The 27824-nt window shown below is 42.6% G+C and overlaps 1 protein-coding gene across 1 annotated transcript in view; it reads right to left on the bottom strand.

Moving 5' to 3' along the window:
• Window positions 1-27824, bottom strand: part of CDH13 (cadherin 13) — a 493491-nt gene that overhangs the window by 288698 nt on the left and 176969 nt on the right. The window contains exon 3 of the mRNA XM_087729287.1: window positions 1823-2031. Coding sequence (XP_087585413.1) covers window positions 1823-2031 — 209 coding nt within the window. The remainder of the gene's footprint in view (window positions 1-1822; window positions 2032-27824) is intronic.

The following is a 27824-nucleotide window of genomic DNA, read 5'->3' as shown; positions in this document are numbered from 1 at the left end:
TGAGAGGGAGAGACTGGGCCAAATGACACCTAGATGGCTTTGTGCCCTATGGTGAAACTAGAACTCACCGTCCCCCAGTTCCTAGATACACCAAACAGATTCATGTGTATGAACTTGAGCATTCAATCTTAGAACTGATTTTGAGCATTGAATCTTAATGGTCTTGATCAGGGCTGTCAAACACACAGCCCATGGGTCAGATTTGTCATGCACCAGCCATGCCCATGCCCAATTTAGCAAAGGGGGGGGAGTGGCGATACATCACCTGACTCCACCATGACGACGTGAGTTTGACACATCCTTTGCACCTGACGTTCATCTAAACAAACACTCAGTACTAAATTGCCTACAGAAAAGGCTCAACAGTATTCCAGAGGAGTTGGGTTTGGACTCTTGGTATCAACCAGTGGTGGGATTCAGCCAGTTCGCACCTATTCGGGAGAACCGGTTGGTAACTTTCTAAGCAGTTCGGAGAACCGGTTGTTGGAAGAAATCTTTTGTTTTTTCCCCACTTTACAGGACTAATCCTGTAAGGAAGGCAGGAAGGAAACATTCTGGTGTTGTTTCTAGCCTCATCTTTATTGACCTGCTTACAGAAACTGCCTCTCCAGTTAACCCTTATTACCATTGTAACAGCTAAGGCGAAGCGCCCATCGACCTGAGTGACAGTGACTTGGCCACGCCCACATGATCACTTGACCACTGAGCCCCGCCTACCCAGCTGGTCATTAGGGCAGAGAACTGGTTGGTAAATTATTTGAAACCCATCACTGGTATCAACGTTAACAAATCTAAGCTAATGACGTCTTTAACTCCACACAAACAGCACAGCCTGTTTTTCTCCTACAGTGTTATCTGTATAATCACACCAGTTAATAAAGTTAAATGACTGGAAAAAGTACTTTCCCGAATCCTGCTGCATCATTCGGTATGGTGGGACAGTCTACCTCACTTTCTTTCACTTTTTATAAGCCAAATTTGAAGCTTGAAGGCCTTCCTAGAAGAGCTGAGGTGGCGCAGTGGGTAGAGTGCAGTACTGCAGGCCACTTCAGCTGACTGCTAGTTCAGCAGTTCAGCAGTTCAAATCTCACCGGCTCAGGGTTGACTCAGCCTTCCATCCTTCCGAGGTGGGTAAAATGAGGACCCAGATTGTTGTTGGGGGTGATATGCTGACTCTGTAAACCGCTTAGAGAGGGCTGAAAGCTCTATGAAGCGGTATATAAGTCTAACTGCTATTGCTATTGCTATTGCTATTTTCCTGCCCAATTTCCCCACACATTAATCATTCCACATGCATCCAATGCTACATAGAGTGATATAAGATAAGTGGAATAAAAAGAGGGATGTCCTTCTCCATCAAAGCATGTGTTCCAGCGAATATTCAAATCTAATTTCTTTTGAAGCTTTTTTTTTATTATTATTAAAAAAAAAAATTAAGCCTCTACAGATTCGGATCCCCACTACTATTTTAGAGGCCTTTATTTAAATCAGATAGGGCTTTAAGGTTAAAAGGTAAAATGAAGTCCAATTAATTTGCCCCGTTTATTATGCACTCCAAAACCCCATACATTTAATTGGAAGTAAAACCAATTAATTTGGTATCCACAAGGGTGTATACGTTTATAGCTTCGCCTGCATAATATATGAACAATTTCCTCTGTGATCCAGAAACTTATCTCCTGCAAATAGTTTGGCCGTTTTGTTAACACCATAGTTTTAGTCCAATTGCTGAAATGAAAAATTCTATTATCGTATCACCGCGCGCTCAACTAATTTATGCACATCATTCGCAACATTTGATTTATGTTTGTTTCCGTCTTACCTTTAAAGAACCAGATTTTTCTTTCCTGCCGACAATCAATACCTCCACTGTATCTTCTGCCCAGGCTGACTGTGCCCGGATGACTAAAGCTCTCTCAGCATCTGATAAATTTCTCAGTGCAACTAAATCTCCATTGGGTTCCACCTTGAAGTCTGGGCTGGAAACTTCAAAGTCCAATTTGTGATTTTCTTGACAGTCATCAAATACCACTAAGGAAGGAGAGAGAAAGAGAGAAAGAAACAAGATCAAAAGTGACCATGAAATACCATGCCATTGATAGCTAGTTGGCTCATGTTAGAGGCCTTATTTAGAATATTGCTGGTTCAAGGCTTTCAATTTTAATCATTGTAAACAGTACTATAACAATGAACAACAAGGAAGGGACAGAGGGAAGGAGGGAGGGAGGAAGGAAGGATGGAAGGAAAGAGATGCTGAAGGGAAAAGAAGGGAGGAGGGAAGGAAGAAAGGAAGGAGGAGGCAGGTACAGAGGGAGGGATGGAGGAAGGAAGGAAGGAGGAAAAAGCTGAAAAGAAAAGCAGGGAGGACGGAAGGAAGAAATGGGAAAAGGGAGGCAGGCAGGGATGGAGGGATGGACAGGTGGAGAGAGGGACGGAGGAAGGGAGGGAGGAAAGAAGTTAGAAAGGAAGGAGATGCTGAAGGGAAAAGAAGGGAGGAGGGAAGGAAGAAAGGAAGGATGAGGCAGGTACAGAGGGAGGGATGGAGGAAGGAAGGAAGGAAAGAAAAGAAGGGAGGAGAGAAGGAAGAAAGGAAGGAAGGGGAAAATTGAGGCAGACAGGGATGAAGGGATGGGCAGATGGAGAGAGGGACAGAGGGAGGAAGGAAGGGGGGAGGGAGGAAAGAAGTTAGGAAGGAAGGAAGGAAGGAGATGCTGAAGGGGAAAAGGGAAGAAAGAAGAAGAAAGGTGAAAAGGAAGGGAGGGAGGAAGGGAGGGAGGGAGGAAGGAAATGCTGAAGGGAAAGAAGAGAGGAGGGAAGGAAGGAAGGGGAAAGGTGAGGGAGGGAGGCAGGGATGGACGGATGGATAGACAGAGGGAGGGAGAGAGGGGAGGGAGGAAGGGAGGGAGGAAAGAAGGAAGGAAGGGTGCCAGCAGCTATCCAACCGACTCATACTATACAGAATGCTAAATTGTAAATCACAGTTTACAAACCACAATGGTTGGTCTCACACTAATATATAATCCTATATTCAATGCTATTTTCTTTGTATCTAACCTGATACTGCATATCCATCACAATCTTGTTTTTAAACTCTATAACCTTTTATCGTTTAGCAGCAATGTCACAAAACATGTTCCAATGCCACTGGGTGATTCAAAAAGAAAAGCTAGACGGTTAGGTTCACACATTATTACATCCACTCCAGAACGAAAAGCGGCCCTTTAATGGCTTTATACAATCTACGCATCCATCCCACCTTAAGTGCTTCAGAGCTATTTGTGCACCTGATCAAGACCATATAAAAGGCATCTTCCAGCAGGCTACAGATTGAAATTTATTCACCAAAACATTAACGGAAACTAGATTAAACATACTTGAATTATAGCAACCACTGTGGGAGTAGTTACTCCAGGTTTATAAGGCGAGAAACAGCAGGCTTGAACAAAATGTTTTCAGTAAATAATTATGAAATAATTGTTTTGGGGCCTGGCCCGGCCATCTAAAATCCTTAAGGCTAACAAAAGCAGTTTGGGATAATAATTTTGCTTCATATTAAAGAACCAATTCTGTTGCTTTGATGGAAATTACTGTAGGATGATTGGTTTCACCATCGAAGCGCCTCCCTAAATATATGAATTTCCACACTTCAGCAGTGTGATAATTGTTATTGTGCAGACTTCTGTAATTACGTTCAGCAAGGGTTTTTCTTTATGGAAAGCTGAGCACATCTATAGCTTCGAGAACCCCTCTCTAATGGGAGGTTGGGTTTCCAGCACACAGAGATGCAGAATTGATGAAAACACAACTTGCACGCATGACCCCCATATGGAAAGCAAGGGTTGTCTAGTAGGGAGTTTTGCAGAGACCTTGGCACCTTCAGGCAAGATGGAAAGATTCCTGCGTAAAACGGATGAATCAACCAGAAAGTCCAGTTGGCACCTTTGAGGCTACCATGATCTGGATGACTGAGAATCTCCATAGACTTTTTTTATTGGTAGATAATAATATGTATTAAACAGAGAGAGAGAGACACACACAAACACACACAGAGGCACACACTGAAGAAGTTTCTTGGATGAGAAGTGAAACATCTTCACTAAAACCAGAAAGTCCAGTTGCCTCTTGAAAAGGCACATGGAATGCTGTTCCCTTCCCACCAAAGGTGGTTCCTATTTTTCTACTTGCATTTTTATGTGCTTTCCAACTGCTAGGTTGGCAGAAGCTGGGACAAGTAACGGGAGCTCACTCCGTTACACGGCACTAGGGATTTGAACTGCCAAACTTGCAACCGTTCTGATTGACAAGCTCAGCATCTTAGCCACTGAGCCACCGCGTCCCTATGGAGTACATAATGAGCTACAGTATAATGGGGCTCTTTACTGCAATACTGCTTTTCCTTGCCGAAAATTCAGTTCACACGCACAGTTATTCCCCCAGCTGTAGCCAGATCCTAAAAATAGAACTAAATTGGATCAGAAAGTTTTAGTTCTGTGCAAGCAAACCCTTCGTTTATCGACATCTATATGGTTCTCCGGAATGTCCTTTTCTGCCAAGTGAACATCTTTATTGTGTTTAATATGCCGTATGGTGTAGAACAAGATCCAAAATGTACAATGGAAAGCATGGAGGCTGTGCCAAATATTTCCTAATGGGGAAAAGAAAAACCGAAGCAACCTATATTTTATAAAAGCCTCCTGCTTCACCCCTACTTTGTTAGCATAAGATGTGGTGCCAGGTCCCCCAGGGAAGTTCTGAGGTAAATATAATGCTTATCTGCCAGCAAATTATTTATGTGCTATCGATTTATTTACTCATTCCTGGAACTCTGATTCAACTTCATGGAAAGTCCAACCCGTGGAACCACATTTAAGTGACACGACCAGAGGTGGGTTCCTATAAGTTCGCACCTATTCGGTAGAACCGGTTCGTCAAATCTACCAAACCGGTTAGAAGAGGTTCCACCAGTGGACCGGGAAAGCAGGCCACACCCACAGAAGAGGCTCCAAAAATTTTTGAAACCCACCACTCACACACACACACACAAACACACACACACACACAGACTCACACAGAGAAAGAGAAAGGAAGAAATAAATAAATAAAAAAAGAAAAAAGAAAGAAAAGTGAGAGATGAAAGAAAAAAAAAGGAAAAAGTGACAGAGAGACAAAAGGAAAGAAAGAGAGAGAGAGAGAGAAAAAACACATGGCTGGCAAGCCACCCCCACCAGGTCACATGGCCAGCAAGCCACTCCCACAAAGGAGGCCATACCCACAGAGTAGGTTCCAAATTTTTTTGAAACCCACCACCACTGGACACGACAATTGTTAAAATCCAACACAACTTGATTCTGTTAACATGTCTATGGAGACTCAGTCATCCAGATCATCGTTATCCCAAAAGTGCTTTCTCAATTGGGCTTTCAAGGAGCCGAGGTGGCGCAATGGTTAAATGCAGCATTGCAGGCTACTTCAGCTGACTGCAGTTCTGCAGTTCGGCTGTTCAAATCTCACCGGCTCAGGGTTGACTCAGCCTTCCATCCTTCCGAGGTGGGTAAAATGAGGACCCGGATTGTTGTTGGGGGCGATATGCTGACTCTGTAAACCGCTTAGAGAGGGCTGAAAGCCCTATGAAGCGGTATATAAGTCTAACTGCTATTGCTATTGCTATTGCTATTCTTTGTTTTTTTCCTTGAAGACATTTTTCTTCAATTCTGAAGAAGCTTCTTGGATGAGAAGCAAAACTTCTTCAGGGGAAAAAACAAAGAAATCCCAGTTGTCTTTCTTAAAAGTACTTTTGGGACATTCGGTTACCATGAAATCTAGACACACAGTGAGGCTTTGGATTCCATCTCATGGAAGTGAAATATAAATGGTTTTCTGTAAGCCATGATTAAAAACTACCCAACCTTTGCTCTGAAACACGAAGTAGAGAACCAACATTATCCGACATTGAGAAATGACACTATTTTCTAAAGCAAAATTGTTTCCTTTCATTGGGAGAATATTTACTGTTTTTTGTTTTTTTTAAAGTGCAATTACCTAATATTGGGTTTTGGCGGGTTTTTGTTTTTTTTAAGCAAGATAAGAACAAACACTTGGTTATCCTCCAAATTTCACACGTCTGTGATGCAAATTTCTAGTTAAAAAACGAGTACCACGGTGGTATTAGAGGAACTGATCAGAAAAACATACAATACGAAAGCCGCCATGCATTATATTAAGAAAATTGCTTGCAAATATAAACAAGACGGCATAAAAATGAATGTTATTAGAAAATGCATATGAAAAGGTGCAGTTGAAAAAGACTGCGAGCAACCCTTATCCATCTTGTTGAACCATCTCCACCTCTATTGTTTTAAGCTCACTTTTTGTGATGCCAAGAAAGACTTGGTTTAATTCCAAGAATCTCTCTGGGATTAAATAGGAAGATTGGTTCCTATCAATTGGTTGTTAAAACTTAAGGGCGAATTCCACTCCCTGAGGAGTAGCCACTTCGCAACCAAGGCAGAAAAATGGGACATCTTTATTTCTCTCAAAATGGTCTCCAAAATTGGAGATCCCAACAAATTCCTTCAGAAGAAAGACGGCTCCAGTCGAAGAGTTGGATTAATGTCTTAAAATGGTGGCATTTTTCCTCAGAGTCACGGAAAATCTGAAAAAAAGTAGGCGCCTTAATAAGAGCAGAGGGCATTAAACCCATCATTTCTTCCACATCCTTTGTGATATGTGCACAATCCTGACATTGTCGAGGCTTCACAATCAAATCTTGCATACTTTTTATACGTGTCACGCTCTGAATCGTGGCACGACAAAACCACGCTTGACTAAATCGCGCCCGATTAAACCGCGTCGCTGACATCATCAGCAGAGCGACAACAGCGAGCGCGGAGAAAGAAGGGCGCTTTAAATAGCGCTTTGAAAGCAAGCCGATTCAAGTTAAGGTAAGGGTTAGGTTTAGGGTTAGGGTTAGGTTTAGGGTTAGGTTAAGGGTTAGGTTTAGGGTTAGGTTAAGGGTTAGGGTTAGGTTTAGGGTTAGGTTAAGGGTTAGGGTTAGGTTTAGGGTTAGGTTAAGGGTTAGGTTAAGGGTTAGGGTTAGGTTAAGGGTTAGGATTAGGTTTAGCGTTAGGTTAAGGGTTAGGTTTAGGGTTAGGTTAAGGGTTAGGTTAAGGGTTAGGTTTAGGGGGGTTAGGTTTAGGTTTAGGGGTTAATTTTAGGTTTAGCGTTTACAGTGTGCTTTTTTCTCCGTGCTGTTGTCGCGCTGTGATGACGTCAGGTACGCGGTTTCGTCGAGCGCCCTTTAGTCGAACGCGGTTTTGTGGTGGAACCGCTCTGAATACCTCAAAATGTTCCACAGTTTTGATGATGTGGCCTTGGCCACCATCTTGGATTTTCACAGATAGCCTTGCAATTTTCATTCCTTTGTTGGCTTTTATTTTAGCAACATTTCTCCTTATTCTCATTTGTTTCTGCTGCTTCCCTCCTGCCTCCACGTCATCTCAAGTCCCACATTCTGTGAAAAATCCTAAATATTTCCCCCCCGGGTATTTGTATTGCCAGAGAAGATGTGGGCGAGGGGGGGCTACTGCTACCTATGAGGAGAAGAGATGTAAAAGAAATTTGCAACGTCCCTCATAATGTCACGATTCATTGCTGCAATGGGAGGCCGCAGATGGCAAAAAAAAAAAAAGAGGAATGGAATATATTGATTTTTTTCAGCCGCAAGAGTTTGTACCAGTTCATGAACATTTGGGAAGTCTGAGGGAAAAAATATCAATCAGAAGGAAATTTCTAAAGGTTGCCTTGAAAAGAAGGGAGCTGGGAGAACAGTGTGCTTTCGTAATTGTGGAACTAGGATATCTTCTCGGTGGTTTTTCTGTTCTGCCTGGATGCTTCATGTTGGAATTGGATTCAAGAAAAGATATCTTTGAAAGAACTTGAAGCTTACAGTAAAATGGAAAATGATGTTTTGACAGACGCTGTGTCAAGCTTCTTAAGGCTTTATAGATATCCACAATACCGACAGTAAGCTTCCACAACTTAGCCAAGTAGCTCTGTTTGTACAGGACATGAAACTGGTTATGGTGAACCCATGCTAGATATTTTCAGTTTTCACATGTTGCATGAACCCAACCTATTGGGCCGAGGTGGCGCAGTGGTTAGGATGCAGTACTGCAGGCCACTTCAGCTGACTGCTATCTGCAGTTCAGCAGTTCAAATCTCACCGGCTCAAGGTTGACTCAGCCTTCCATCCTTCCGAGGTGGGTGAAATGAGGACCCAGATTGTGGGGACGATATGCTGACTCTGTAAACCGCTTAGAGAGGGCTGAAAGCCCTATGAAGCGATATATAAGTCTAACTGCTATTGCTATTTAAAGGCAAAAGGTAAGGGGACGATGCTCATCTCCATTTCAAAGCTGAAGAGCAGCGCTGTCCGAAGATGTCTCTGTGGTCATGTGGTCGGCATGACTAAACACCGAAGGCGCACGGAACGCTGTTCCCTTCCCACCAAAGGTGGTCCCTATTTTTCTACTTGCATTTTTACCTGCTTTCCAACTGCTAGGTTGGCAGAAGCTGGGACAAGGAACGGGAGCTCACTCTGTTATGTGGCACTAGGGATTCGAACCACCGAACTGCCAACCAAGCTTTCTGATCGACAAGCTCAGCATCTTAGCCCCGAGCCACCGTGTCCTTATTTAAAGGTAGTCCTTGACTTATGGCCACCAATGGGATCAAAAATTCTCATTTTGCTAATCAAGGTTAAGTAATTCGCGTCTGGTTTAACAATCTGTGTCGCCACATTGTTAAGCGAATCTCTGCAGTTGTTAAGTGAATCACATGGCTGTTAAGCAAATCCAGCATCTGCTATTGACTTTCCTTGTTGAAATCTAGCTGAGAAGGGTATGAATTACCATCACATGATCTTGGGATGTTGCAACCATCAAAAAATACTGGTTGCCAAGCGCCCAAATTTGGGGCGTTATTTTACTGGTTGTTTGTGCGAGCCGAGGTGGCTCAGTGGATAAATGCAGCACTGCAGGCTACTTCAGCTGACTGCAGTTCTGCACTTCGGCTGTTCAAATCTCACTGGCTCAGGGGTTGACTCAGCCTTCCATCCTTCCGAGGTGGGTAAAATGAGGACCCGGATTTTTGTTGGGGGCGATATGCTGACTCTGTAAACCGCTGAGAGAGGGGCTGAAAGCCCTATGAAGCAGTATATAAGTCTAACTGCTATAGATAGATAGATAGATGGATAGATAGATAGATAGATAGATAGATAGATAGATAGATAGATAGAAATAGGTAGGTAGGTAGGTAGGTAGGTAGGTAGATAGATAGATAGATAGATAGATAGATAGATAGATAGATAGATAGATGATAGATAAGATAGATAGATAGATAGATAGATAGATAGATAGATAGATAGATAGATAGATAGATAGATAGATAGATAGATAGATAGATAATGCAGCACTGCAGGCCACTTCAGCTGACTGCAGTTCTGCAGTTCGGCTGTTCAAATCTCACCGGCTCAAGGTTGACTCAGCCTTCCATCCTTCCGAGGTGGGTGAAATGAGGACCCGGATTGTTGTTGGGGGCGATATGCTGACTCTGTAAACCGCTTAGAGAGGGCCGGAAGCCCTATGAAGCGGTATATAAGTCTAACTGCTATTGCTATTGCTATTGCAAATGCAGCCCTTGTAAGCAATTTAAAACTCACTTACCCCACACAAAAATTATACCACCATAAAGCGGTGCCTCCTGCAATTCAGAGTCAAATCTCAAACGGCACAGACAAGTTCGTGAGATGCCGAAGGCACAGCAGAGTACCTCAATTTCCTTGAAAAAAAACACTTCCTTCTGTCTCCTTTTCCAACCCACAAAAGCCATCAATGCAAGAATCGTTCTTTAAAAAAAACACACAACACACAAATCTACGGGAAAGCTATTTACTTCACATTTCTCCGAGAAAACATCGCCCCAAATAAAAGACTTTGTCAATTCCCACCTGCTACCCGATACCGATGTATTATTTCCAAAATACTTGTTTGTTCTGCTGGTAGAACATGATTCATCATTTATGTAGCACGGAGAAAGAGCCCGATGTGAGTAATGTCTGTAATGTCTCTGTCCCGCTTCGCATCGGAAGGAAGGGAGAAGTAGAGTTATTTAAAGGACGGTGGGTAGCAGATACGTTTCCTGAAAATAAACCGGATTGAATTTCCACAAAGATTCGGTTTTTAATCTACGCTCAAGATCACCCTTCTGCCAAGGCACACACTGTGTCAGTTTGGAAGCATTGAGTAGCTGCCTGGATCATCCTTTTTCTATTTAACACACGTTCACAACTGTCATTTTCTTACACAAGTACTTCCCCTGCCTAGGACGGTACTAAGCCATTCCTAGCCGAGGTGGCGCAGTGGCTAGGGTGCAGTACTGCAGGCCACTTCAGCTGACTGTTATCTGCAGTTCAGCGGTTCAAATCTCACCGGCTCAAGGTTGACTCGGCCTTCCATCCTTCCGAGGTGGGTAAAATGAGGACCCGGATTGTTGTTGGGGGCGATATGCTGACTCTGTAAACCGCTTAGAGAGGGCTGAAAGCCCTATGAAGCGGTATATAAGTCTAACTGCTACTGCTATTGCTATTGCTATGTTTTACTTGTAAAATATCTCCCGTCTCTGAAAGGATAACAGATTAACAGATTTGAAAGGGACCTTGTAGGTCACTGAGGAGAGAAGCAACTTAGAACGGAGGGGAAATTTCCTGACAGCTAGAACAATTAATCAGTGGAACAGAAATTGCCTCCAGAAGTTGTGAATACTCCAACACTGGGCGTTTTTAAGAAGATGTTGGATAGCGATTTGTCTGAAGTGGTGTAGGGTTTCCTGCCTAAGCAGGGGGTTGGACTAGAAGACCTCCAAGGTCCCTTCTAACTCTGTCATTCTATTCTATTCTATTCTTCTTTTCTTCTTCTCTTCTCTTCTCTTCTCTTCTCCTCTCTTCTCTTTTTCTTTTCTTTTCTTTTCTTTTCCTTTCCTTCTTTCCTTTCCTTTCCTTTCCATTCCATTCCATTCCATTCTATTCTATTCTATTCTATTCTATTCTATTCTATTCTATTCTATTCTATTATTTTCTTCTTTTCTTCTTTTCTTCTTTTCTTCTTTTCTTCTTTTCTTCTTTTCTTCTTTTCTTCTTTTCTTCTTTTCTTCTTTTCTTCTTTTCTTCTTTTCTTCTTTTCTTCTTTTCTTCTTTTCTTCTTTTCTTCTTCTCTTCTTCTCTTCTCTTCTCTTCTCCTCTCTTTTTCTTTTCTTTTCCTTTCCTTTCCTTTCCTTTCCTTTCCTTCTTTCCTTTCCTTTCCTTCTTTCCTTTCCTTTCCTTTCCTTTCCTTTCCTTTCCTTTCCTTCTATTCTATTCTATTCTATTCTATTCTATTCTATTCTATTCTATTCTATTCTAATTCTATTCTATTCTATTCTATTCTATTCTATTCTATTCTATTCTATTCTATTCTATTCTATTCTATTCCAGTCCAGTCCAGTCTATCTCTGACAGATGTCAGTCCAATCTCTTCTTGAAAGCCTCCAGTGATGAAGCTCCCACAACCTCTGAAGGCAACATCTGTTCCATCGGCTGATTGTTCTCACTGCAGAAAATTCCCCCTTATTTCAGGTTGAATCTCTCCTTGTTCAGTTTCCCTCCGTTATTCCTTGTTCTGGCCTTCAGGTGCTTTGGAAAATAGCCTGATCCCCCCCTCCTCTCTGTGGCAGCCCCTCAAATCCTGGAAGACTGCTCTCCTGTCTCCCTTGGTCCTTCTCTTCGCAAGCCTAGCCACGGTGGAGCATATGGGAACAAAACTTTGCTCCGTTCCTACTTTCTGCTTAAAATTATGTTTCTCAGACGGACTGATATTATTTCTGAGAACATTCAGGGGCTTAATTCTTGGCCTTTTTCCACCCCTTCTGCATTGCAGCTATTTAGTGGTGGCTCTATGTTAATAGCTACTAAAAGGCATAACTTTTGTTCAAATATCAACTCCTACCCTAGGATCAGAGAGGTCCAGCAGCTGAGAACAATGCCATTAAAGACGTGCCATGTAATCTTTCTGTTCAGAGTCACTCCCGACACGTTTTCTATTCTCATCAAACATGGCCTTTGATAGTCCCTGACAAAGAGGTGGGTTTTAGGGTTGCCTTTTTTTATTTTATTTTTGGCGTTTCTAACAAAAGTTCCACCGAGGGGGCAAGGAAGAGTTGTCAGTCACAAACATCGAAAAGGGAATAATGGAAATGAGTCCATGTATACCCAACACAAGCACACCCAGAGGCATGCATGCACACCACCAGCTCTATTGGCTAATAAAGCTATTAAAGGGAATTAAAGGAAATGTTTAATAAAATATGGGATTCCTTCTTTCTCTCTTTTCCCCTTTCAACCTCCAAAAAACTTTCCTTTCCTTTCCTTTCCTTTCCTCCTTTCCTTTCCTTTCCTTTCCTTTCCTCCTTTCCTTTCCTTTCCTTTCCTTTCCTTTCCTTTCCCTTCCTCCTTTCCTTTCCCTTCCTCCTTTCCTTTCATTTCCTTTCCTTTCCTTCTTTCCTTTCCTTCTTTCCTTTCCTTCTTTCCTTTCCTTCTTTCCTTTCCTTTCCTTTCCTTTCCTTTCCTTTCCTTTCCTTTCCTTTCCTTTCCTTTCCTTTCCTTTCCTTCTTTCCTTTCCTTTCCTTTCCTTTCCTTTCCTTTCCTTTCCTTTCCTTTCCTTCTTTCCTTTCCTTTCCTTTCCTTTCCTTTCCTTTCCTTTCCTTTCCTTTCCTTTCCTTCCCTTCCCTTCCCTTCCCTTCCCTTCCCTTCCCTTCCTTGATCTTACATTTCCTAACACCAACCTCATGGAGATATGGAGATCAATAGTCAATAGCTTCATAGAAAATGTCGTTCTTTCAACTTCATCCTCATTTAAGGAAGGTCTTTTAACCCTGAAGATACTTTGAGGGACACGGTGGCTCAGTGGCTCCCAAAGGTCGGCAGTTCAGTGGTTCGAATCCATAGCACCGCGTAACTGATTGAGCTCCCATTACTTGTCCCACTTTCTGCCAACCGAGCAGTTCGAAAGCACGTAAAAAATGCAAGTAGAAAAATAGGAACCACCTTTGGTGGGAAGGGAACAGCGTTCTGTGCACCTTCAGTGTTTAGTCATGCAGTCCACATGACATGGAGACATCTTCGGATAGCGCTGGCTCTTCGGCTTTGAAACGGAGATGAGCACCGCCCCCTAGAGTCGGGAACGACTAGCACACATGTGTGAGGGGAACCTTCATCTTTACCCTCAAAGGAAGATAAGTCCACCTGTCCATGGTATTGGACCTGGGTACTTGAGAGACCGCCTGCTGCCAATTACCTCCCAAAGACCCATTAGATCACACAGAGTAGGCCTCCTCCGGGTTCCGTCTACCAGCCAGTGCCATCTGGCTACCACCCGGGGGAGGGCCTTCTCTGTGGCAGCTCCGGCCCTTTGGAACAAGCTCCCCGCAGAGATTCGGACCCTCACCTCTCTCCAGGCCTTCCAGAAAGCCGTTAAAACCTGGCTGTGTCGGCAGGCCTGGGGTTGATGAGTTCCCTTCCCCTCTCGACCTGTGTGGCTGTTGGCTATTTTAATCGCTTGTATTGTACTTTTGTGTTCCCTTTCTCCCTTGAGTTGTTCACCGCCCTGAGTCCCGCTGGGAATAGGGCGGCATATAAATAAAACAAATCTCAATCTCAATCTCTCTCAATCTCCTCCTCTAAAAGTTATTTCTTGACTTCATCAACGGAGAAGACTTTACCCGTCTTCCACCAACATTTTAGACCAGAGAGCTATTTGAATAATATTGTCTTTCTTCGGCATTAAAACCATCTTAATGATGATTATCCCTCAGGTAGTTTTAAAAGATAAGATATTAATTAGAGTTGGCTTGTCGTCGCTCATGCTTATAAACCTTTTGTAAAGCATGAATAACAAGAACTCCCTCTCCCTTACCATCTTCATCAACTCTTGCCATTTCTCCCAACATTAGCCAGTGACAGCATGTCTCCACATCCTGTCACATTTCTCATTTGGGTGGCATTTCGCTTCTGGCTAAATATACATGATCGTAGTATCCACATAATAAATATTGACTTACAGGGAGAATTAGTTGTTGCGGAGGGAGGGGGAGAAGACAATGCACGATAGATTCATATTTGTGATCTCAAAACAAGTCACGACTTTGCGCTCTGACCCCTTGAAGGAATGCTTGCTAATGAAATGACTTGAATGGAAAGAACTGTCAACGAAACGGTTATTAGAAGACAGTTTTACCCTCAGCAAATACGTAATAACTTGATATATACGAGTACCATCAAGGTGTCTCCCTCCTCCTCCTCCTCCTCCTCCTCCTCCTCCTCCTCCTCCTCCTCCTCCTCCTCTTCCTCCTCCCTCCAGAATTATATTTTAAAGAACCAGCAGGGTACTTTAAAGAAGACACTCTAAACTTGCTAATTTAATGAACTGAAATTGTAATGAGCACTGTGTTTCAGAATACAGGCAAGAGCCAAGGTGGCGCAGTGGTTAAAGTGCTGTACTGCAGGCCACTTCAGCTGACTGCTATTTGCAGTTCGGCGGTTCAAATCTCACCGGCTCAGGGTTGACTCAGCCTCCGAGGTGGGTAAAATGAGGACCTGGATTGTTGTTGGGGGCGATATGCTGACTCTGTAAACCGCTTAGAGAGGGCTGAAAGCCCTACGAAGCGGTATATAAGTCTAACTGCTATTGCTATTGCTTCTTAGTGAATTTTGGGCTCAATTATGGTCATAAGTCGAAGCCTGCCTGCATTCACAGGAACGCCATCCAAAGGATTGGCTAACAGGAGGTATTAGCAAAAAAAATAAACAAAGGTGAAGCAGATATCTGTCTTCTTCCCAATGAGTTCAAGGAGGGAAAGCATGGTGGGAAGCAATCGGTGTGAATGTTTTCTTTGCCCATTTAATTTTACAAACATTGTAAAAAAAAAGCAGCGTGTAGCTAAGAGTCCTCCGTCTTCAGCATCTGGAACTCCGGAGTCAACATAGCTTCTGGCCATGCAGTGGCCGTTTAACTATTGGGACTAAAAGCTGCCAATTGACCTCTGTTGTGTCTAAACGCTTAGCTGAATTGGTCCAATTAGCACCACTCTCTCTGCAGGGCCAGTTGTATGCCTTTAGGAAAATCATGAGGAGGGAAGGCATGATTAAAAGAGCCTGTCTTGTTAAAGTTCTCCAGGTAAGGGTATGTATGTAGCTGATTGTTATCACTTTACAAAGCCTTGGTGTAGCCACACTTGGAATACTGCATCCAGTTTTGGTCCCCACAATATTAAAAAAAAGATGTTGAGAGTGCAGAAAAGAGCAACAATGATGATCAGGGGGCTGGAGACTTAAGATATAATTTAATTTAATTTAATTTATTAGATTTATAGGCCGCCCAATACCGAGCCGAGGTGGCGCAGTGGTTAGGGTGCAGTACTGCAGGCCACTTCAGCTGACTGTTATCTGCAGTTCGGCGGTTCAAATCTCACTGGCTCAAGGTTGACTCAGCCTTCCATCCTTCCGAGGTGGGTGAAATGAGGACGCAGACTGTGGGGGCGATACGCTGACTCTGTAAATCGCTTAGAGAGGGCTGAAAGCCCTATGAAGCGGTATATAAGTCTGCTATCCTGGAGGATTGCGGGCGGCTTACACAGAGCAAGAAAGGAAAACAACAAAATAAAATAAAAATGAAGATTAAAATTCTCCAACACGCATACATTCAAGTTGGGGCTGGACCCTACATAATAAGGTCAACAGCTCCAGGCCTGCCGGAACAGCCAGGTTTTAACATGTACATACATACATACATACATACATACATACATACATACATACATACATACACATATATATACATATACATATACACATACACATACATACATACATACATACATACATAGCACTGAGACTTATATACTGCTTCACAGTTCTTTACAGCCCTCTCTAAGCAGTTTACAGAGTCAGCATATTGACCCCCAAATTTGGGTCCTCATTTTACCCACCTCGGGAGGATGGAAGGCTGAGTCAACTTTGAGCCTGGTGAGATTTGAACGGCTAAATTTCATGCAGCCGGCAGGCAGCAGAACTAGCCTGCAGTACTGCACTCTAACCACTGCGCCACTGATACTCATGTGAAGACATATGATAGCAATAGCAATAGCAGTTAGACTTATATACCGCTTCATAGGGCTTTCAGCCCTCTCTAAGCGGTTTAGAGAGTCAGCATATCGCCCCCACAGTCTGGGTCCTCATTTTACCCACCTCGGAAGGATGGAAGGCTGAGTCAACCCTGAGCCGTTGAGATTTGAACAGCCGAACTGCAGAACTGCAGTCAGCTGAAGTAGCCTGCAGTGCTGCATTTAACCACTGCGCCACCTCGGCTCTAAGATTCTTCTTTCCATTTTCAGAAAGCACACAGCACTAGTACTTGAATATATTTTTTTAATTGATTATGGGAGACCTCCCCTGTTTGATGACAAGGTAGATTAAGAAATTCGGCTAGAAAGACACGACTCTGTTCTCCCATCAAGGGAAGGGAGACCTAGGAAAATCTCATCTGCTTACTAAAAGGATTAGTCCCTGGGAGACTCCAGTCTATGAAACAGAACTGCAGACTTAATTCTGCATTTGATATATTTGTCATTTATGAATCTACCTGCTTACTAAACAAACAAAAAAAGAGAGGGAGATGAATCTGTATTAAAAGCCTCTGGTAAATTGTCCAATTAACTTTGAAAAGATTGTACTGGAGAACAAAAGCAAATAAACAAACAAGGAAACCTTTGGCGGCACCTCCAATTATTAATTATTGCTAGCTATAAGATTGGGTAGATTCTTTTTGTCGCAGGATGTATTCTACAAATTAGAAGGAGACAGAATATCAGAGTTGGAAGGGATCTTAAGAGGTCTTCTAGTCCAACACTCTACTCAGGCAGGAAACCCTATACAATTTCAGACAAATGGTTGTCCAATCTCTTCTTAAAAACTTCCAGGAATGTATAAAAATGTGGGATGTGCTCTTTGGTTTAGATCAGGGGTGAAATTCAGCAGGTTCTGACAGGTCCTGGAGAACCAGTAACAGAAATTTTAAGTAGTTTAGAGAACTGGCAAATACAACTTCTGCCTACTCTTTTTAACTCGCCGAACCCCCCCCCCCAAAAAAAAATTAAAAATAAACCACAGTTCGATAGTCTTGCTTGCAATTGTACCCTTTTCTACAGAGGAATTATTGAGTCGGTCATCTGGACCTCCATAACTTTCTGGTTTGGCTCTGCAACCCAACAAGACAGACACGGACTTCAGAGGATAATCAGAACTTCAGGGAAAAAAAAACAATTATTGCCAACCTGCCTTCCATTGAGGACCTGGACACTGCATGAGTCAAAAAGAGGGCCGTGAAAATATCTACACACCCCTCACATCCTGGACGTAAATTGTTTCAACTCCTACCCTCAAAACGACGTTATGGAGCACTGCACACCAAGACAACTAGACACAAGAACAGTTTTTCCCTGAATGCCATCCCTCTTGAAAATAAATAATTCCTTCAACACTGTCAAAGTATTCACTAAGGCTGCATTACTATTACCATTAATCTTCTCATTGTTCCTATCCCCCATCTCCTCCCACTTATGACTGCAGGACTGTAATTTTGTTGCTTGTATCTTTACGGTTGATATTGATATTGATTGTTTCCTGATTGCTTATTTGTACCTTATGACTATCATTAAGTGCTATGCCTTATGAGTCTTAACGAATGTATCTTGTCTTTTTATGTACAATGAGAGCATATGCACCAAAGACAAATTCCTTGTATGTCCAACCAGACTTGGCCAAGAAAGAATTCTGTTCTGTTCTGTTCTGTTCTGTTCTATTCTATTCTATTCTATTCTATTCTATTCTATTCTATTCTATTCTATTCACAAACCTCGTCCTCCATTGCAAGAATCTCTTTTCATCAACTTGATGCCAGCATCATGTAGAACATAAAACAGCTTCTAGTTAGTACAATTGCTTCTTGCATATTAAAAGCACACCTCATTCCCGAAAGACACCTCGGGGAAGTAGAGGTTTGCTAAACATTACCTCTCTTGTAACTCTCACAGCTTTTCCCCAAGCATTTTTTTAAAAAAAGAAATTAATTATGTATAACTCAACATTACACTAAGCATCGAACATTTTCCATTAAAGCTGCATGTATTTCATTTTAAATTGGACATTGCAAAGTGATCCGTTCCTTTAACAAGCCTGCCTTAAATACAAGGCAATTTCCCCCAGAATTTATAGAACTGATATCCCAAATATTCTGTTCTTTCCCCCAGCCGTTTTACTAACTCACCCTCAATGCATTTGTTAGTAAACAGCAGGCCTGAGTGAATAATTTATAATCATTCCACTAGTTAATTTAGGTTTTGCTTTTCATCAATTAATAAGATCACTGTTAATTTATGTTGCCAACCCACCCCCTTTCCAAAGGGGCATCACTTCTCCTTCAATTATTCATAAATGCCTGGCAATATTTTATTTCCGTTCAACAGCTGCGGGAAGATTTTCAGAATTATTCATGGTACATATTTTGCTTGATCAGTTCTCTTGGTTATAAGAGCCCCAGATCAAAGGTGTTTGAAACTACATTCCTGGCCATCACTCAGAAAGAAGAAAAATGAAGTAGAAATTCCTGGCTAGTTCTCACCAAGCTCATAATCTTTGTGTGTGTGCACTATATAGAGCAGGGGGTCTCCAACTTTGGCAACGTTAAGCCTGATGGACTTCAACTCCCAGAATTCCCCAGCCAGATGTTGCCAAGGTTGGAGACCTTTGATATAGAGTGGCTTTGGAAAAACATACGCCATCAATCGAATTATTGTTGCAGATGCCCTAGGTATAATTATTATTGTAGATAATAATTGGAAAGGATGAATTGGGAACCATAATTTCTAATGTTGGATTTTCCCCCTTATCAAAGGCAGCCCCCTTGTGGACTACTGTGAAGCCATTACCACAACAACTCCACTGCACTGTACAGTAGAAGAAGCCATTTTACGGCAGTACAGTAGAAGCCATTTGAAGGCACAACAGGCTGTATCTTAACAGAAACCCCCCCCCCCGAAGAAGTGTTAGGGGTGTCTTACCCCCACAATATTTTTCTCCAGAGATTAAGTCATCTGTGTACCAAGTTTGGTTGAAATTGCTCGAGGCGTTCCAGAGTTATGCTGGAATATACACACACAGAAAGATGGGGGATGCTCTTTGGTAAAATGTAAATGTTTGTGGAATCAGGAATTGATAGCAATCTTTACTCAGGGAGTATCTTATTTCGTTCATGAGTTTTGATGTATGATAAAAGATCCTGCATTATATACAAATCTTCCTTTGGCCCTGGTATCTAGCAAGATTTGTTTTCTGTCTCCAAACTTGATATATTTATCATTGATGAAGCTTATAGAGCCGAGGTGGCGCAGTGGGTAGAGTGCAGTACTGCAGGCTACTTCAGCTGACTGTTATCTGCAGTTCGGCGGTTCAAATCTCACCAGGCTCAAGGTTGACTCAGCCTTCCATCCTTCCGAGGTGGGTGAAATGAGCACCCAGACTGTTGGGGGCAATATGCTGACTCTGTAAACTGCTTAGAGAGGGCTGAAAGCCCTATGAAGCGGTATATAAGTCTAACTATTGCTATTGCTATTGCTATTATTCCACTATCTGGAATTCACTGTGGCTACTTTGAAGCAATACAAAGTTTGTACCATAGGTAAACTTCAAGTCATCTGTCCAGGCCTTTTGCCTTTTAAGGAGGAAAAGAAGGAATCGTGTTACAGCTTCAGAGCTACATGCTTTAAAAAAAAATTAATAAACATGTAAAACACACACAGACAAAACTTAAGATGTACACCACATTTACACAATACAATACGAACAGGAGCTTCCTGTTCTTTCTAATAGCAATTATCAATCGATACCGCTCACCTTCTATTATTTCCCCTTCTATTGTATTTCATTCGGATTTCACCATTCTTAACCCTCTTATCTTACTCTTAACTATTATTTTTTGAGTTTTGTTATATTCCTTCATCGATTCTTGTTTCTTTCCTCCATCCACCTGTACCGTTTATCCCATATCTGGTAGAATTCTGATTCTTCTTTTCCCTGGATTTCTTTAGTTAGTTTGTCCATTTCAGCACAATCCGTAACCTTTCTTATTATTTCATCTTCGCTTGGAGTTAATTTGTTTTTCCATTTCTGGGCAAAGGCAATCCTTGCCACCGTAATTATATGTAGTATTAAATAATGGATTTCTTTTCTGTATTTCGCAGACATTATTCCTAATAAAAAAAAACTTCAGGTTTCCAATCTATTTTAACCCCTGTTATTGCCTGCAGCCAATTTTTGATCCTTTTCCCAAAAAAATTTAGCCTCCTCACAGGGTTACATGCTTTTCAAACCACTCAGCTAGCGCAGCTTCATACGCAGGTCATAGATGTAGAGATTTGAAATATGGAGTCTGTTGATATTAATAGTTTTCTGTACCAGTTCACAGGTCTTCCTGTAGCTCTCTCCTTTTGACCACAAAATGCAAGCAAATCCTGTCTAATATCTCAGTGGTTCTCCTGAACCCTGTTTTAATTCCTGCTCTATTATCTTCTTTTGATAAGACTCTTGAGAATTACATAGTTCAGGGAGGCTGGGAAAGTCCAGAAAACTGTCAGAATAAGAAACGAAACGGCATAGCTGGGATTTTTGTTCCGAAAATCAGCCCAAGGGCAGCTAGACAGTAACTCTCCTGCCTTCATCCAGAGTTACTCTGCTTTTCAGTTTCTTCTGGAGAACATGAAGTACCGTATTTTTTTGGAAGCATAAGATGCTCCGAAGTATAAGATAAACCTAAATTTTGGGGAGGAAAACAAGAAAAAAAAAATCTGTCTCTGCCTCCCAGCAATTTGCATCCTTGCAACAAATAGCCAGTTTCAGTTTCAGCACAGCCTGGATAGCACAAGCAGCTGATTGTTGGATCTGCCTCCTGAGGATCAGCTGTTTCAGGCTGCAGGTAACTGCTTCAATGCAGCCTACTGCTATCTCTACACGCCCCAATTTCGGCCTCCACATCCTGTTTTCAGCCTCCACATGCCCTATTTTCCGCTCATTCCAGGGATTGGAATAGATGGGAAATGGGGTGTGCGAAGGCTGAAAACGAGTAGACGCAGAGGCCAAAAACAGGATGCGAAGGTCAAAAACGGGGCACACAGAGGCGGCAATAGGCAATGGCAATCTGTTCTGTCCCCCCTTCTCCGCTCGTTAACAGATGACAGGCAGACAAACTTAAAAGGAACTCTCTTTATCAGTCCTCGGCTCAAACTGGCTGTGAGCCCAAAAATAAACATAAATAAAGTCTCTGACGAGATAACAGAATACCAAACAAAAACTCTTACAAAGCAACGCACTTCTCCAAGTGTCTCCTTGAATCAGGGTTACAGAAAGCAAATCACTTCTCCAAGTGTATCTCAAATAAACCACGACCGATGATCAATGAATGTTGAACGAAGGAATGAACATTGACTCCTGCAACCAGGGCGTGGCAGCATCCATCCTTTTATCACCAGAATATGCCACTAACGAGCCCCAGCTGCATTGGTAATCTTGCATCCCAAAAAAGACTCACAGAAGACGTCTGCTGAGTCACAACAGCAATTCCTGCAGCCTGAAACAGCTGATGGAAAGCTGATCCAACCGACAATCAGCTGTTTTTGCTAATCAGGCTGTGCTGAAGCTGAAAATGAAACAGGCTATTTGTTGTTTGCTGGAAGGAGGCAAGTTGCTGGGAGGCAGAGGCCAAAGGGTGGGAGCTGGCAGGTGGGCGGGGCTCCATTCAGTGTATAAACCACACCCAAATTTTCACCCTCTTTTGGGGGGGAGGAGTGCATCTTATTCTCTGAAAAATAGTGTCAGCCTCTGCTTTGCTGTTGCTTCGACTGCCATGAAACGGGGAGGGAGGGCATGGTATTTGGGAGGGGTTACTCATTGTGCTGGAGGAAGGTTCTGGAGTTCAGCTGCCTGTCGGACTACGCATGCGTAGGAGATTCCCGCCAGGACTAACGGCACCGACATTCCATCTTCGTGATGCCTTTTGAAGTTATCTCACACCTGACACTTGGGAGAATTATGATTGGACTGTAACTGTGATGCCAAGGGGTGGGGAATGGGCTATTCTATATATCCATCGCTTTCGCGCCTAAATAATCAGACTTCGCTTCGCTATGCCTTTAATCATTTATAATTAGTAAAAGTACACTTGATTTCTACTCATGGAGTCTCGTGGTCTTCTTTCCGAATTATCTAATGGAGAGGATCTGACATACAGTAACTCTGTTTTTTTTTTTTTTCTGGGTGCAGAATGATTTGTGCCAATTAATGTTCTCTTTATTGAATGTTAAAGGAAGCAGCATAGAAAGGATAACTACTTCTAAGGTCCTTTTTTTTGCCCTTCCAGCCATGCATCTCTGCTTATTTGCCCCTATTGTGTTCTGAAAGATATAGAGTACCTAACTAGACAGGAAAGGAATCCTCTCGGCTTTATTATTTGCATAACTTTCAGTTGCCAACCTGGTGAATCTCCATAGAAAAAGAAACCACAAAAGAGAAAGATAATGACGCCATTTAGTTAGATGCCTATTATTGCATCCTTAGCTAAATAATCTTTACAGGTTTGCTCCATTATGGCAATAGCCTCCGTTGTGTCTCTCAAGTGTTGCCCTCCGCAGATCTTTCTACACTTAAAAGCACTCTTCTCCTCCGTGTAAAATAAACTGTTTTCTTATCCATTTTTGTGCGTGCTTCGCTGCAACCCTTTTAAGCTTTTCCCATAGATTTGGGCAAACACTTGAAGTCTTTGGTACCTATCAGGAACAGAGCACCCACCAGTTATTTCTGTATCCTCCATCCTGCATCCTTAGCTTTATAGTTAGGAATTGTTAATCAGTGCAGAAATTATGGGATTTAAGTGCTTTTAAAAAATAATAATAACTTGGATTAAGAATGTTGATTACAATAGTAAAAACTAATACTAGCCTTTGACTTATGAGCAGCGGAACTGCAGAAAAAACTGTGCTACTAGTGATGAAAGAAATGTCCTTCTGGGTTCGGCTCCAAGTGGGGAAAAAGACACTGGAGACACGGAGGCTGCTTGGAAAGATGGTTTATTGTTGGACAGGGCCACATGGCTTGAGCCCTGAACAGAAAAGGCGATCACACGCTTCAATGTTGGTGGAGAAGAACAGGAGGGCTGAGGGAGGGGCTTGCTAGGCTTTTTATAACTTGTTCAGTCCCACCTCTCTGTTTCCTGTTCCTGTGTAAGAAATGTATTCTGATTGGTTGTCAGACTCCCATGGGGCCATGCAGGGGCAACTCTCTAGGCTGCGTTTTGAATCCAGGTTTGGTTGAGTTCTCAGATGCCATGTGGTGAGTTGGATAAAGTTCCTTAATCCCATCCCCCTGGAGTTGAAGTGGAGAAGTCTTTATTATGTAAAGAGGACTAGCTTGGCCTTCTTCCTGGCCCATTGACAAAGTGGGGATGGGCAGGAAGCTACAGGCAGCTATTCTGTCTTTTAAAACATGTTTCTTTCTTTTCACATCCAGGGAAATATTCTGCCTTTTCAACATTTCCTAGGATATTTCATTTTTATGGGAGAGGGCTGGGTGATAACTTCCTACACTAGGAACATATTACATTTTAAGAAGGAACTTGGTTGATACCTAGGGCGCTGGCAGCAACCCGTATCAATCATTAGCACCGCTCAATGGGTATTTGTGATGCATTTTTGGACGCTCACTTGACTGAGTATTATGTTTAATGAAAAAAGTGTAAGAATAATAAAAATAAAAGCCAAGATCCAAGCCCACCCTTTTATTCGGGTGACTCTAGATCAAACTCTTCCCATGGAAAAGCAAGTGTGCATAACCTCCACCCTGGTGGATTTATTGCCACTGTGCAAAATCCGACATATTTTCCAAAGTTTTATACCGTGTATGGGCTCTGGGAAGTCGGGGGAGGGAAGGCTGGGGGAGGGGTTGGGGGGGAGGGGGGAGGGAGGGATGTATATTAGGCTTGATGGGGGGGTGTTAGATTTTAATGTAATATGATTGCACATGTATACTGTCTTCTCTTATTCTTTTTTTAAAAAAACTAAGATATGTTAAGTATATTGATATGGAAGCATAAATACCATCAACACAGAATGGAGTTTGCTCAGAAGCTGAAATACACCAATGAGAGGAAGAGTGGGAAACAGAGGAGAGAAGAAAGATGGGAAGAGAGGGATAGGAGAGAGGGTAAGGGGGGAAGATGAGGAGGATAAGGAGGAGTGGAATGTAGAGAGAGGAGAAGGAGAAAAGAAGGGGAAGTAGAGTAGGAAAGGATGATGGAGGGAAGAAAGGAGGTAGGAGAGAGGTAGAAGAAAGAGGTGTATGGAGAGCAGAAGAGCTAATAATGGGTTTTTATCTTTTTTGGATTATTTTTCTTTAAAACTAGGATATGTTAAGTATATTGATATGGAGGCGGAAATACACCAATGAGAGGAAGAGTGGGAAACAGAGGAGAGAAGAAAGATGGGAAGAGAGGGATAGGAGAGAGGGTAAGGGGGGAAGATGAGGAGGATAAGGAGGAGTGGAATGTAGAGAGAGGAGAAGGAGAAAGGAAGGGGAAGTAGAGTAGGAAAGGATGATGGAGGGAAGAAAGGAGGTAGGAGAGAGGCAGAAGAAAGAGGTGTACGGAGAGCAGAAGAGCCAATAATGGGTTTTTATCTTTTTGGATTATTTTTCTTTAAAACTAGGATATGTTAAGTATATTGATATGGAGGCGGAAATACACCAATGAGAGGAAGAGTGGGAAGCAGAGGAGAGAAGAAAGATGGGAAGAGAGGGATAGGAGAGAGGGTAAGGGGGGAAAATGAGGAGGATAAGGAGGAGTGGAATGTAGAGAGAGGAGAAGGAGAAAGGAAGGGGAAGTAGAGTAGGAAAGGATGATGGAGGGAAGAAAGGAGGTAGGAGAGAGGCAGAAGAAAGAGGTGTATGGAGAGCAGAAGAGCTAATAATGGGTTTTTATCTTTCTGGGCGTTGATGACAAGAGGAACTGATGTAATTACTACTTAAATACAATAGGATATTGACTATGTAATAGTATACATGTGATTATATGTTATGAAAATGGAAAATAAAAAAGTATATACAGGAAAAAAAGTATAAGAATAATAAAAATAAAAAACTTGTATTCGGGTGACTCTAGATCAAACTCTCCCCATGGAAAAGCAACCCTCCACCCTGGTGGATTTATTGCTACTGTACAAAATCCGACACATTTTTCCAAAGAGGAGGCTGTTTTATACAAGCTGTGCCCTCGGGTGAGCGTTGTGCTAATTCTGCCTCTTGTCCCAATAGAAATCCAGCTGTTTGCCCATTCTGGGCAGTCCTGGGAAGTTCTACTTTGGCAGTGATTTAGTAAGTGCTTCCATTTTTTGTTTTGCTTTACTTTTTTTTCTTCTTCTCATTTTTTAACGCAGCACACAGAGATGAGAGCCACCTCTCTGAACTTTTTATTGACTACAAAATAGCCGAATAGCTTTTGAGTAATAGCGGCCATTAGGAGGGAGAATAGGAAATAAAATAAACTTTTATTGCTTTGAGTAAAAAGCTCAGAGTTCTGACTGTGCTCAATCTGAACTCTTTTGAAAGCCAATGAACGATGCGGGCCTGACCTTCCTTGTGTGCCATTTTTCTAAGGAGCAGCTTTTAAATTGATCCTTGTAAGCCCATGTTTCTTCTCTCTCTCTCTCTCTCTCTCTCTTTCTTTTTTCCCCCCTCCATTCAGGCACAATTTGGAAGGCTTGAAACAAACCTTCCACCTTGCCTGAACTTCTGAGCTTGGGGGCCTGCTAGAAAGACACATGTTTTAACAAAACAAAAAAAGAAAGAAAAAAAAGAGAGAAAGGACCTTGGCCCATTCTCAGACACAGGGGGGGGCACCCGGAGGATTTCCGGAGAAAAAAAAGTTTAGCAGCTCATTACATTCTGCCTACAGCAATTATCCCATAAAAGAGATTGCCAGTAGCAAAGTGTATAAAATGTCAGAATGTTCTCGCACCGAAGGGGGGAAAGTGGTATCAATCAGCCACAAAGAGCCGAGGTGGCGCAGTGGTTAGGGTGCAGTACTGCAGGCCACTTCAGCTGACTGCAGTTCTGCAGTTCAGCGGTTCAAATCTCACCGGCTCAAGGTTGACTCAGCCTTCCATCCTTCCGAGGTGGGTAAAATGAGGACCCGGATTGTTGGGGGCAATATGCTGACTCTGTAAACCGCTTAGAGAGGGCTGAGAGCCCTATGAAGCGGTATATAAGTCTAACTGCTATTGCTATTGCTATTGCTATTGCTATTGCTATTGCTATTGCTATTGCTCTATCTATCTATCTGTCTGTCTGTCTGTCTGTCTGTCTGTCTGTCTGTCTGTCTGTCTGTCTATCTATCTATCTATCTATCTATCTATCTATCTATCTATCTATCTATCTATCTATCATCTATCTATCATCTATCTATCTAATCATATCTATCTATCTATCTATCATCTATCTATCATCTATCTATCTATCTATCTGTCTGTCTGTCTGTCTGTCTGTCTGTCTGTCTGTCTGTCTGTCTGTCTGTCTGTGTGAAATGAGGACCCAGACTGTGGGGGCGATATGCTGACTCTGTAAAACCGCTTAGAGAGGGCTGAAAGCCCTATGAAGCGGTATATAAGTCTAACTGCTATTGCTATTGCTAAATGATTGGCCAACTACTACACAGCAGAGCTATCCGGCTTTACCTACCCTCTCCTCCTTCTCCGAGAGTGAGGGCCTTAGTTTTAGGGCCCATGCTCTGACCTTTAAGGAGGGGAGATGGAGGGGAGATGCTGTGGAACACAAAGGAGGAGATTGAGGAGCATGGGCACGTAACTTTTCTGTTCGATTCTTAGGGAGAGAAAAGCTGCTTATTAGCTTTAGAAGATGAAGGGCATGGAGAGAGATCTTTGAATCGCTTTTCAAAGGAAACTGTAAACAGATCAGCCTCCATTCAGGGTGCGTTTCGTCAATAAGACGTTAACCCCATTATCTTTATGAATGGACCTACATTTCTTAAAAAAAAAATGCAGGTGCTTGTTCTGAATTGTAAAACCTGCCTTGGTTAAGTAGACAAGGAAGGATGGAAGGATGGAAGGAAGGAAGGAAGGAAGGAAGGAAGGGAAAGGGAAGGGAAGGAAAGGGAAAGAGGGAAGAAGGAAGGAAGGAAGGAAGGTGAAAGGAAGGGAAAGAAAAGGAAAGGGAAGGAAAAGGAAAGTGGGAAGAAGGCCTCCAGAACCCAGCCTCCAGAACCCGGGGGAGGCTGTTTTCACCCTTCCAGAGTCTCGAGGAAAGCCTCCAGAGCCTGGGGAGGGTGAAAACACCCTCCCCCCCCACTGCCTGCCATGTTGCAGCATGCCGAACCCACCATGGCCATTCCCACCCAGCAACCAGGCAGAGGAATGGTTGCTAATATTTTTCAATCCCATCCCTGGGTGTTCCAACTTCGTTATTCTGTTATTCTATTATTCTGTTATTCATTTCTGGGGGTGGGTGGGGAGTGGCTACAAATACTTCATAGCAATAGCAATAGCAGTTAGACTTATATACCGCTTCATAGGGCTTTCAGCCCTCTCTAAGCGGTTTACAGAGTCAGCATATCGTGCCCACAGTCTGG

The sequence above is a fragment of the Thamnophis sirtalis genome, unplaced genomic scaffold (assembly GCF_051295495.1).
Source record: "Thamnophis sirtalis isolate CommonGarterSnake01/CBP01778 unplaced genomic scaffold, rThaSir2_p1.2 scaffold_14, whole genome shotgun sequence".
Lineage (NCBI taxonomy): Eukaryota > Metazoa > Chordata > Lepidosauria > Squamata > Natricidae > Thamnophis > Thamnophis sirtalis.
Note: the sequence above shows the minus strand (reverse complement) of the source record. Positions and strands in the feature narration are given on the sequence as shown.